We start from the raw sequence: 12,663 nt of genomic DNA, 5'->3' as shown, positions 1-12,663 counted from the left end.
TTGAGAACCTTAGAGCTGGAACAGTTTGGATGGCCTATAAATACTTGTCATCATTGTGTTTCACACTCTTGGGACTTGGCTGAAGCATGCTTTCCATATTGAACTACAGACTGGATTGAATTAAATTTGTATAAGCTTTGTTGACTGCATTGCAGCACTGCGATGGTCTAAAAACTATTGTAGATCAGACCAGTCAGGTTTTGGCTGCCTTGCTTTTTAAGATTACCATGCATGTATGTACAGGTATGTACAGGCACACATCTGTCTATATAGATAGATCAAGTATGTATGTGTATACGTGGGTATAAATAAATGCACTTAAGACTATAACCTCTAACTGGAATCTTGCTGCTTTCTTTTGTACTCCTGCTGGCTGCCAGTGCAGGTGGAGTTTTGCCTGCTGCATTTATGCCAGACATCAACCCCCAAAATCCTACCAGCCCCACATGTGCTCTTGTGACTGACTTTAACTTCTTCATGGCCTTTTCAAACAACCCTTTCCTCCTGTCCACTGCCCAAGTATCAGTTGCTGAAGTTTCCCTCCCTTTTATTTATGTGGAAAGTATACTTGTGCCAGTTATTAGGTGCACCCATTGACCCGCCTGTGGCTTGACTGGAGCAAGGGATACCTTTTTAGTGTTCCACCTTGTTTGATCTAGGGAGGAAGCAGTATTGCTTGGTTGTAGAAAATAACATGTTTAGATGTGTAAAACAAGGCTGTATTGTCTCTTCCTCTTCTAGCACAAAGTCTGCTTTTTCCTAGGAGATCGTGGAGAACTTTTCTCACGGTGGGGATAGGGGAAGAAGTGAGGAGGAAGGGATCTCAAGGAAAAAAATGTGCAAAAGGAGAATAGAAAAGAAAGATGTGGCACATTAAAGGATGATAGTTTTATCTGAAATAAGAGATGAAGAACAGTATTTGAAAGAAAAATACGCTAATGTTGGCTAAACTGGATTAGTGGCCCACAATATAATGGGGGAAGTATTTGATAGCAATATACTCTTAAAAACAAGGGTAATTTTTTATTTCATCAAGCAGAGCTTATATCTGGTTAAAATGTATCAAACATTATACAAAGTACAAGTGTTGCTCTGGAGACTTAAAGTTGTATGAATATAATATTAATTATTCCTTTTCTGTATGTTCTTGTTTACAGACCAGTCTTTCCATATGGGGATGGGGAAGTCTTGGCCTTGTGCTTTTTCTAGTAACTTTTGGACCCTTCGCTATATTTTACTTTGCATTTTATATCCTCTGCTTTGTGGGTGGGTAAGTATATTAGTGTTTTGTTTAATTTGCTGTGAAAGTAAAATTTTAATGGGTGTGTTAGCAAAGAGCTTACTCTGAAAATCTGAAGTGGCTTTATGTAATTAATGTTTCCTCATTTGAGCACCTCTTTATGAGCAAAATTTTTGTAATTGAAATCCCAATTTAGCTATTTTTGGTGGATGTTAGAGGACAAATGCTCACATAAAAACAGTGGTAATTTCGGTTCATACTTTTTATTAGTGTCAGTTCTTTCCCCAGGTACTTCTAAGTACTTACGTTTCTTTTTCTGTCACAATCTCATTTTCCTTTCTAAGGTGCTTGATTCATGGGAATGGATGTTGACCTCTGTGTGTGAAAATAATGGTACACTATGAACAAGTAGATCAGTTCAGCAGTTGTAGACTTATCATATGTTATCTATATAGGCAGGAAGGGAGCAAATGTGAAGTTTAGCACCATTATTACATTGTATATTATGAAGTTTGCCTTGTAACCATTAAAACATTTTTAATGGCAAGTTAGAATGTCTTAGTGGGATATTAATTTTACCTTCTTATTTGATACCATACAGAATGTATGTGTATTCCTGTATATCTCATAAAAATGTAATAGAGTGTAGTAGCTAGAATTAGAGCTGCTACACTTGGGTTTCAACTGTATTAGGCTTGGTATTTCTGATTTGAGAAATCAGAACAGTCAGTCTGTTAGAAAAGTGATTTAGTTAAGGGAAAAATAACTTGAAGTAAATGCTTTTATCTTGTTAAGTCTTGATACAAGTATGGTTAGCATATGTTTTTATCCGTTTGTCCAGGGCAAAAGTCAGTTTATCCAAAGGGCAAGAGTAGCTAGCAGTAAAGCAGGGTCTCAGAGCCTGTCTGAAGTCAGCTGCAGTTTGGCACCATTAAACTGCATGTGGTGTCTGAGCTCATTCATTCTCAAGTCAGCTCTCATATCTGTTTGCTGTGGTTATTGTGCTGCTTTGATTCATTTTTGTAGCTAGTCAGTCTTGTTAAGGATAAATTCATCTAGTGGTAGCGTATCTGTTGGAGCAGAGTGTTTACTTACATATATAGATGTGAAGTCTAAGCCCTTGCAGTAGAATGTCATCTTCATTACTTCATTATAAATATCTTGGCTGTGGCTGTGATCTGGCCCTTTTTTACACTGTTAATCTTTTTCAGAGTGACACACTTACTTTAACATTCAGCACACAGAACCATGGGTGCTAACTAGGCCAAATGGGTTTATATCTAAATTATTCTTGCCTGCTTTTTGTTTTTTTTTATTGTTTAATTAATTCCCCTGAAGTTTCACAAAATGCTTTGTCATGCTTCTGTTAGAAACAACAGAAATTGTTACCTCATAACTTTTGCACTTATACTTAGCAATTATATGTCATAACTTCATATATATAAATTTAGAAAACAAAACTTTAGTATTGATTCATGATTATAATGGTGTCCATAATATTTACTGTACATCTCTCTGGAGTAAGATGGCTATTTTGGACATGATTTTTGTGATTGAATTTTTTGTTGAAACTTGGAGTTCTTACCCAATTTCACAGTCTTCTAGGTCTTAATATTTCATTCAAAAAAGAAGTGGCCCGTGTCAAAGGTTTCTGACTCCCAGAAGCCAAAAGTCCAGCTCTGTCCCATTTTGCAGTTTTAACAAAAGAAAATGCTGAATCACAGCTGGTCGCAGTCTTAGTATTGACCTAAGCACTTAAATAATATATCAGTGAGCTGTGCAAGAAGACACTGGTGATGCCGTATTTCCATCAACATTATCAACCTGTTTATACTGTTTAACTCCTATACTGTGCTGATTATTTCTTTTTGATATGCACTCAACTCTGTGATTACACAGATGGCTTGTAGGAAATGTACTATTGTTTTTGGTGTACATAGAAGAATACTGAAACCATTTGTATATACGAATAAAAGTTCAAAATCACAATTTCTCTGTATTTGATTTTGTTTTGTTTCAAGACTGATTTGTAAAATGTTAGTTTTTTTCCATTCAGTGATCATTCACTTAGCCTCCTGCTTTTGAGCTCAGTTCCCTAAAGATAAATACTGTTTACTTAACCTGTGTAGAATATTACAGGGTGGTATTCTTCTTTTTTCCTCTCATTCAAGTACCTTTTAGCTGAGTGCCGAGCCTGTTTGTTACCATCTGCCTTTCCTACTAAGAGTGTTCCCTATCTTATTCTCTTTCCTTCCCTCGTTCAGTCCTAAGGAAGTGAAATAAAAATTATGTCAATTGTGGTTTTGCCAAATATAAAAATTGAAATTTCTTGGTAATTTAAATTGAAGTTTCTTGAAATCAATTGCATTGCCATTTAAAAGTATTTGCTCTGTCATCAAATTCCATCATTACTGATACTCAATTACATCCATGTGTATGTGACTGTCTGGCTCCATTAATGATTGTAACTGCTGACCAAATCAGGAATGGTTCTCTAGCTACTTTTTGATTTTCTCAAAGCATTCAGCTGAGACTTACTTTTTGAGGGAAAAGTGATAAATCTGTGGTCTTCATTTTTTTTATCTTTTACCTTTCTTCTGTTGTTAATCTACCCTTGAAATGCTGGCCATCCAGTAATCTTTGGAAGAATTTTTTTAAAATGAAGCAAAATTCAATCTTTTCCTTTTCCTGGTCTAGAGAAGATTTCTCATTCATGTATTGAAAATCCTCTTGATGAATTAAGTTAGTATTTACACTAGAAGATTCAGGTTAGCTAACAGATGTCCTGAATGTTCAGGCTATCTATCCTTCTCTAATGCTCACAAGATTTTACATTAAAGAATAAAATATGTTAGTTTCTGCCAGAGAAGAAGCAGCTCCTAGCCTTTCAAGCATAAAACTGATGATACTTCAAGGCATCTAAGAAGATTAGCCTTTTTTAAACCATATCGGTGGTATTAGAATTTTTGAATGAGTCATTAACTTTAAAAGTATCAAAATATTTGATAGAAAACAGAAATATAATCTATAGGTAGTTATTTCCAAGGCTTCATTCTGTTTGAATAAAAGAAGAGAAGCAACTGGCTGATAGATATTTGAAGTTAAAGTTGATTTTAGGCCAAATTTGAGTATACTGTTTTCTTTAAAAGACAACTGAAGTTTCTAATAGTAAAGTCACAGATAATCAAAAGAAAATCCAAACTTAAATAATTAAAAACAAACCAAAACATTAGTGAAACTAATACTGTGTTTTTTCTAAGCAAGTTCTTGTCTGTGAACTCTGATAGGTGTTATGATTTTAAAGTTGCAGGGAGAAGGAGGGCAATTAAACCTGCTTTTATTTCTTACTGTCATATGGCTGGTAAGGATGGCTGTAATGGAGTTAGAGTGTCCAGTGAACTCCTCTTGTGCATTGTCAAGTTACTGATATTAATTTGAGTAGCTTTTTATTCCCCTCTTTCATGGAATTAACCTCACAGCTTCTGAATTACTGGGCCTCTGGGGGGCTTAAAAAGAAATTTTTTAGTTTTGGGATTTAAAACCTTTAAATGGCATATTTTAGCTTGGATAGGATTTTTTCTGTAATCTGGTGAGAGTATCATATATCAACAGCAATCTGTATTAAAAGAACATACTACTTCAGCACATTTCAAGTCTGGAACAGCTTTGTAAGTTGCTGTGGTCACAAATGCTGGTCAGCTGGCCTTTAAATGGAATGCTTTGAAATTTGTGTAAAAACTGTGTGTGTTTAGCCATCCCAAGGTTAATCTATTTCCTTTTTCTCTTTGCTTGATATTTCAAAGGCTGCATCCTCTGCTTATGCTAGAATTGGGACAGACACTAGTTTTTCATCTATTTCTTAGTAAAGCCAGCTTGATGTTCATGTGTTCTTGTGCCCTAGTGTCATAAGCTGTAAATAAAATCTTGTTGTTCTGGAAGGGTAAGCACAATGTCTAGACATAAGCAGTGGTTAGTTATGCTTGCTGCATCCGTTTATTCCTCGACTGTGATTTTGTGGCTTACACTACAGTGGAGCAACAGAATTTATTTCTTCATAGTGTTGGAGACTCTTCATATAAATGCAAGCAAAGCAACTTCTGTATGTACCCCTCTTCCCAAGTGCTAATATTCCCAAGTGCCATTACAGCAGGCACACTGCAGCATAGACAATGCTACTTAAATCTTCTGTATGGTAAGAATATATCAGACAGACAATGCAAGACTGGGAGACTTCATACTTAGGGTTGTGTCAGTTATTTTGAGCAACATGTTACAGTGTGCAAAAGCATGAGAGTAAACAGTGAGGGCTGTCATGTATTGTCATTTTATAACTTTCTGTTAAATATTTTCTAGAGGTGAGAACTTGTGGCTGTTGTTGTACCTGGTCTTTCTTTTTCCATTTTAGGGGTTTTGTGGTTACTCTTTTATTTGGAAAAAGCAATTCAGAAAAATACCTTGAGCAGTGTGAACATTCATTTCTCCCTTGTACATCAGTTGGGATCCCTAAGGTAAGGAAAGTTTTCTGGTCTTAACTTACAGATCAGATTTTATAACGTGATTAGAAATAATCAGTTTTAATGTAAGAATTGCACCTATTTCTCAAAGTAAAAGAGCCTGCTTTTATCTTTTGAGTCAGCTGCAATGTGTAAGTGAAATTACATATTTTTCCTTTATGGAATATAAGTTTTTAATGGGCTATGGAAAGTTTGATTTAAGTATTGTTTCTTCTTTACGAGAAGTGAGTATTATATGACTGGCTAATATCTGTGAGGAAATTACTAAACCATTTCTTTCTAGACTGCTTGTGTGTCTTGGTTCATTTTGGGAGGTAGTAGCTCTTTCTTGCTTTTTTGTGCAAGATTGTTGCAACTTACTGTCACTATTTAGGTGTCTTCCATTACTGGATCTGTAGTCGCTCCATTTCTGATTGTGATCAAAAAGTTGCCTGCCTAATTAAGAAAGTCAAACTGTTACAAAGTCTAGATTTGCAGTACTTCAAGGATGTAGAGGTCATCTTTATCTCTCTTCAAGACCAAGCAAAAATTCTGAAAAGGCTTTGATGAATACAGAGCAGCAGCGAAATCCACTTTTCAGCTCTGTTCTTTTCTGAATACCTAACAGACACATCATTTTGGTTGATGGACTCCAGATCAGGGTTCCTAACTGGATAAATCTGCATCTGTTTAGTACAGAAAAAGTTATTAAAAGCCAGGAGGTAGAATTTCTAGGAATTCCTGGTTTATGAACCAGTGCTATCTTCTTAGGTCAGAAGTTTAGTTACGTCTTGGTCTAATCCATTTGCACTCATCAGAATAAACCCTTTAACCCAAAGATTGCTAATTATAGTAAATTTAATCTGAGGCATCCTGTTATTTCTTAGCTGTCAGTTCACTACACTTCATGTCTGTCAAAGTTGGGTGAATGTTCAGCATTATCAGTAGCACATAGAAATATACCTTCTGATTCAGTAGTATGTTTTCTAGTCACAGAGCTTTTTCTGTGACTGGTTCATTGCTCGTTTGGTGAGTGGCCTTTTTGCTTAAGTCTTTGAATATTTTAAAATAAATCTAAAACTATACCCTAAACTTTAAAGTAAGGTCTCTGCTCCAGATGGAAAGTACAAAGGTTAAGGCTGAAAAAGGAAAAGTCAGCAGTCAGTTAATGTTTCTGTTCTGTTTATGAAACCTCATTTTGGATGGCTAAGATTCTTGGTGCTATGTAGATTTTAGTGCTTCTGTTATATAGGTTGGTACTTAATGTCCTGTGTTTTGAGAGCAGATTTAGAGTTTTTCTGTTTTTTAAATTTCCTCTATGTTCTGAAACTTTTTTATATGTTAATGTTGTATTTTGGGTTCAGTATGTATGTATGCTCTGGTTGCTTTATAAAATAAAATCTTGTGGAGTTTTTTGTGTACTCTTTGCAAATTCAGTAGTTTGACATCTGATTTGAGTATGGACTATTGACACAGCACTTTCCTCAACTGACCTGTCTTGACTAATCTCTGGATTTAAGTTTTGTAATACAAAGGTATTTGTTTTTAGCTGACTTATGAAATGCTATTTGAAACTTTTCAACAAATAAAATCTGTTTATCTTCTACAATAGTGTTTTCTCTTTTGCCACTGTACTAAAGTAGCATTAACAAGGGTGGGTGAGCTTTGCAGTAGCAGTGCTAGTAGAGATGAATCCCAGCCAAAACCATATTGTTGTTTTGTGATTCCTATTTGCTATTTCTGTATTAAATTGCTGCTGATTTTTATGGAAAATAATATTTTTAACTTGATTTTTTTTCATGTTTAAATTAATTTTGGACCTAAGTGGTCTTGTACAATGAATATTCTTTCTAGTGGCTGGTGTGTATAGATTATACTTCTTCCCATGAACCAAGTACAAGCTGAATTCACCTGAACATGAAATTATTTTGTGGTAGTCTGAGGAGTAATCTGGTGATACTGGTTCTTTATAAGATGCTCTTTTCATCAGAATTATATTGATAGTTTGGGGGCATTTTTGGTACTTGGAGATTTCTTTAGGCTAAGATAGATGTTTAAATGCTTGATTTTACAGAAATTAGTAATAATACAGAGCATCAAATTTGTGGCTGGATGTAATGTGTAGAATGTACCATACTTTACAACACCAGATCTGGTGCTGATACGTTTCCTTGTTTGCTGCAGATTATACTTACCAGCAAATATATAGTGAATACCTCACATTAAGGAGTGTACTTAAGGTACATTTGATGGAAGATTGTATACCTTTCTACGATTTTTTTGTTTGTTTACATACAAACACGGAGGCTTAAAAATTAGGCTTAGACTTGCGTTTTATTTTGCAAGTCACATATAACTTCTGTGTTAGGAACCTACAGGGTATGCAATAACGAAATGGCTCTGCAAGATACACAGTTGTCTGCAGGCTTATATTAAAACAATGTTGAGTGAAAGGTAAGTTTATAGCCTTCTGAACTGTTAACTTGTATGCTACTTTCAGTTGAAATTACAGTTTCACTCCAACTTCAACAGAAGTATGAAATATTTGGTTATGGTAGTTGATGTCTCTAAGCTTTACCCAAAAGACAAAGAGTAGGCTTGGTACAATGTTGCCAAAGTACAGTAAGAAAACAGTGATAACAACTTACCAGCAGTAAGTTGTTGCATGTTGGATCCCTAAACAGTCTTTGAGTCTCTTTAAGTCAGTGGGTCATATCCTGTGTCAGAGATTTGAGGCAGATGTATCTTGTCCACTCATGAAAGCCTGTGACTGACTGCAATTGAGGAAATAGTTGCACAGTCTAAATGAGGCATATTTCATATTTGACAGTTAACTAACAGTTTCAAAAGAGGAGTTCAAAAATACCCATTAGTGCAGTGAAACAAAAGTCTGAAATAATTTAATCAGTGCAGTTAGATGCTTGTGGAGCCTGGATTTATTTGTGCTGCATCTCTCTTTGTGGCGTCTGTGTCTTGCATTCCTCCCTGCTTAAAATGAAGCAAGGAGGTGTCAAATGTAATAATAACAAGTGATACCCAGTTTTCCTAACCAATGATTTAATACTGGTGCATCAGATTATTGTGAGTGAAGTGACAGTCAAATGGGACAGCTGTCATGTGAGTTGGGTCCTTCCTTTAAGTCTGTCTTCTGTGTCAGCATCTGGAAGGCAGAAGCAAAACCAACAGTGCTTTCCAAGTGAGACTAGAGTCAGCTGTTTTAACTATAATGGTTAAAAGCACATACTCTAAATTTTAGATGTTTTCAGACGTATCAAAAGCAAATTAAATTATACTGCAGGCACATAAAGATTTCACTGGAGATAATATGAAAAAATGGTCTAACCTTGTAGTTGGCTCTGCTTTGAACAGAAGGTTGGACAAGACGAATTCCTGAAATCCAGGTCAAAACCTGGATCCTGTCAGCATATGAACATTCAAATTTTTTACCAAGTAATTTTGCATGTTCTCTGTGTCCTTCTCTTTCTTGTGCCTGCTGCTTTTTTAACTGCTGTAATTTCCTCTCTGTTTTCCAAATGTGGTTTTATGCATGCGGTCCTTCAAAATTATTTTGACAGATTTATCTAGTAATTTTTACTATGCTGTGTTTAGTAAAAATGTTTAATTATTTGGTTCTCTATAATTTTGGTGGTTTTGACACAATCAGCACAAAGTTACTTTGCAAATTCATTAGTCTATAGGTGGAATATGCTAATTGTTTGAATGTGACCCAGTCTTATTTGTATTAAAGTAGCATTGAAGATTCACTTGCCTTGAAAGATAAAAAATTTACCAAATTTGCAACAAAGCATTTCTGTGTTGTGATACAGAGTTGCTTAAATAGGAGGATGATTTTTTTTTTTTCTGGCCTCAGGGTATTTCACTGCCATTCACTGTTAACTGATTTGAATGAGAGATACTTAGGACGAGTTTTATTCACATAGAATAAAAACCTTGGACATATGACATATGTTTATAATTCCTTCATTTATGGTTTTTCCAGTTCTTTTTTTTTTTCCAGTATAGTCATAACTTTCTCTTAGATCAAAGAAATTACTGGTTCATTTGAACAATAGTATAAGTTGTTGGGTTGTTATTTCTGTGAAAATAGAGGAGTTTATTGCCGATTGCATTGAAATTTTGTAGAAGGAGACTGCAGTAGTTCACTTGAGAGAAGCACTGATAAAGGGAGTTCTTCAGTATGTCACTTGCCAAAAGTCAGCTCTGATGAGGTCATTCTTGGATTAACTGCTTTGAGATGCAAATCCTTCTATAAAGTAATTTATTTCCCTCCTCATCAATTAGTTTCATCTGTTGAGTAGCAGCAATGGTGCAAAAAAGTAATTTCTCTTCTGGCATATAGAATAAACTGAGGTGGATGAAGAAATCAAAAGCCCAACTGAAAATTATATGCCTGAGATTGTACAGTCAAGTTCACAAACAAGAGAGGAACTGGAGCCTTGCACAAAAACTACCTTGTGCTGTTGTTGTGTCTCCCTCTTTCCTCCTTTTCTAACTATTTGAGTTTTATTTCCTTCTGATTTATTAATTTAGCAAACAGTTGCTCATTTATATTAAGCAAGAAGTAGGTTTTAAGGAGTTCTCATCATTATGTATTATATAGAGAAGAATACAGAAAATATTGCTGCCCAGAGAGGGGGTAGAGGCCTCATCCCTGGAAACATTGCAAGTCAGGTTGAACAGGGCTCTGAGCAACCTGATGTGGCTCAAGATGTCCCTGCTCATTTGCGGGGGGGAATTGAAGTAGACCTTCCAACCCAAATAATTGTTTGATTCTATGATTATATCTTCTCTATAAATTATAGTAATATAGAAAATATATAAAGTCATTACTGGAAGTATACATATATATCATAAGCAGTAGAGCTGTTTTTAAATTAGAGCTAAATCCTGCAAGCTTACATTTCCCAATTTCTTTCAAGTGCATAGAAGAAATGAAACGTGAAGCCAGACCTATTAAGATTGACAGAAGACTGACAGGTGCAAACATAATTGATGAGCCTTTACAACAGGTAAGTTCTAACCAGCACTATTTATTTTTTACTTTTATTATTTTGCAAATATTGACTGTGTAATGCAGAAGTAGTTGAATGACAAATAGAATTTCAAAATTTTACCATATGTGAGAGTGATAAATGAAAAAAACGTGGGAGGTAGGCCAGGATATTGGGCAATATTTCGGTATGTTTTTGGTATATTTTATTTTCTCTGTGTAGTGGTGGTAAAAACAATGTGTGCAAACCAGTCTGAAAAGAAGTTTCAGTGTGTGAATTCTATTGTTTCACTCCCAGTTTCATAATGGCAAAGGAGTATTGTTCACTCTGGTAACCCTTTAGAAAAACTGCTGTTGTGTTATTAGGCACAAAAAATTGTTGTATATTTTTTTTGTCCTTTTTCATTAGTTCTTTTTTTTTTTTTTTTATTTTCTTTACAATTTCAGGTAATCCAGTTTTCCCTGAGAGACTATGTGCAGTATTGGTATTACACACTAAGTGATGATGAATCCTTTCTTCTGGAAATTAGACAGGCTCTTCAGTATGCACTTGTTCAGTTTTCTGCCAGGTAAGATTTGGTTTTATTTACATCAATATACTGTGGGTTGTATGGTAGTAGGCAAGTGGTTAGGTTTATCTACTAGTTCATTGCATTTTACAGAAAGAACATATAAAAATTTAAGATTATAATATAAGAAATATGAGCTTTTGCTGATCCCCTAGGGAAATAATGGAGATGACAGTGTTTAAGTCATAATCTTTTGCAAAATGGCCATTTCAAAATTTGGATTGTCTAAAATCACTGAACTGCTATTTTTTTCCTTTTTTACAACTTAAGCCTTAAGTTTGTGAATCATTACTTCTTTGTATTCTTCATGTAAAGAGTAGGGCCACTCCCAAGGTAAGTCTGAATTCAGTCCAAAAGTCTGAATTCAACATATGTATCACCTCAGATGATTTTTAGAAGCAGTATGGCTCTTCCGTATGTAAGAACAAGGAGTATTTTAGAAAAAACAGTAGTTTGGGAAGGGAAATAGAATGTCACATATGCAAACCTTTTTTTAAAAACAGGATTGATTGAGGACAAACGGATAGTTTGTTAATTATCCCTTATTTCTGCTGCTGTTCCCTGACTTCCTGCTGCTTGATTAGCAACTTGTCTGGGAAATTCACTTTTTAGTATGGCTGATTTCTCAGCCCAGGTGCCATGTGCCTTTATATCCATATACTTGTTTAATAAGTTTTTATTTCAGGTGCTCATCCCACTGTGCTTATTGTTACTTGCTTTCTCTGCAGAAGATGTTGTGGGTCACCTAAATATAAGTAACTTCATAGTAATTTTAAGGGGTTATCCCCTCCCTCTGTTGACTTGACAATGTAGGTTAGTGTGCTTTTCTGATGGTGAGGGTCAAAGATGGACAGCTGGGTTTAATACTAGGAAAAATAATTATAAATATAATTATATATAATACAGTAAAATAATAAAAATCCTAGAAAACAGTATTCAAATGATTCAAACAATTCTAAATAAACTGTTACAGCAACCAAACTTATGCATGAAATGGACCTGACTACCCAGCTTCAGTGTTTTTGTCTGTTTGGCACTGTACATTTCATTGGACAATGTTGAGCAATGAGTTTGGGTCAAAGTAGGTCAAATTCTTGCAAGTTTATTTTTCTTTCCTACAGTACTATAGCTCTTCAAAAATAGGCACATTTCCTGTGCAGTTGTGTTCTGCTGTAGAAAGCAAATCAATTTCACAGGCCTGCAGCAGTTCTTCTGCAGAAAAAATGATGTAGTGTATTTATAATGCCTGTAGTTGGATATAGCTGAAGCAGTTTAGGTTAGTGTCATCACCTGTAGTTTCATACAGCCTGTCAGCTTCTGGGGAGAATGAGTACAGTGGGAATTTAGTAT

At 35.1% G+C, this 12,663-nt stretch overlaps 1 protein-coding gene across 4 annotated transcripts in view; it reads left to right on the top strand.

The window, feature by feature from the left end:
* SNX13 (sorting nexin 13) overlaps window positions 1-12,663 on the top strand; it is a 64,426-nt gene that overhangs the window by 19,854 nt on the left and 31,909 nt on the right. For 3 of the 4 annotated variants that reach the window (XM_030230498.2, XM_050971706.1, XM_030230493.2), the window contains exons 2-5: window positions 1,158-1,270; window positions 5,646-5,748; window positions 10,674-10,763; window positions 11,192-11,313. In XM_030230498.2, the coding sequence (XP_030086358.2) occupies window positions 1,158-1,270; window positions 5,646-5,748; window positions 10,674-10,763; window positions 11,192-11,313 (428 nt within the window). The remainder of the gene's footprint in view (window positions 1-1,157; window positions 1,271-5,645; window positions 5,749-10,673; window positions 10,764-11,191; window positions 11,314-12,663) is intronic. The other variant, XM_050971707.1, reaches the window with a different exon arrangement.

This window comes from Serinus canaria, chromosome 2 (genome assembly GCF_022539315.1).
Source record: "Serinus canaria isolate serCan28SL12 chromosome 2, serCan2020, whole genome shotgun sequence".
Taxonomy (NCBI): Eukaryota; Metazoa; Chordata; class Aves; order Passeriformes; family Fringillidae; genus Serinus; species Serinus canaria.
The sequence above is the reverse complement of the archived record's forward strand: the minus strand, read 5'-3'. Positions and strand labels throughout refer to the sequence as shown.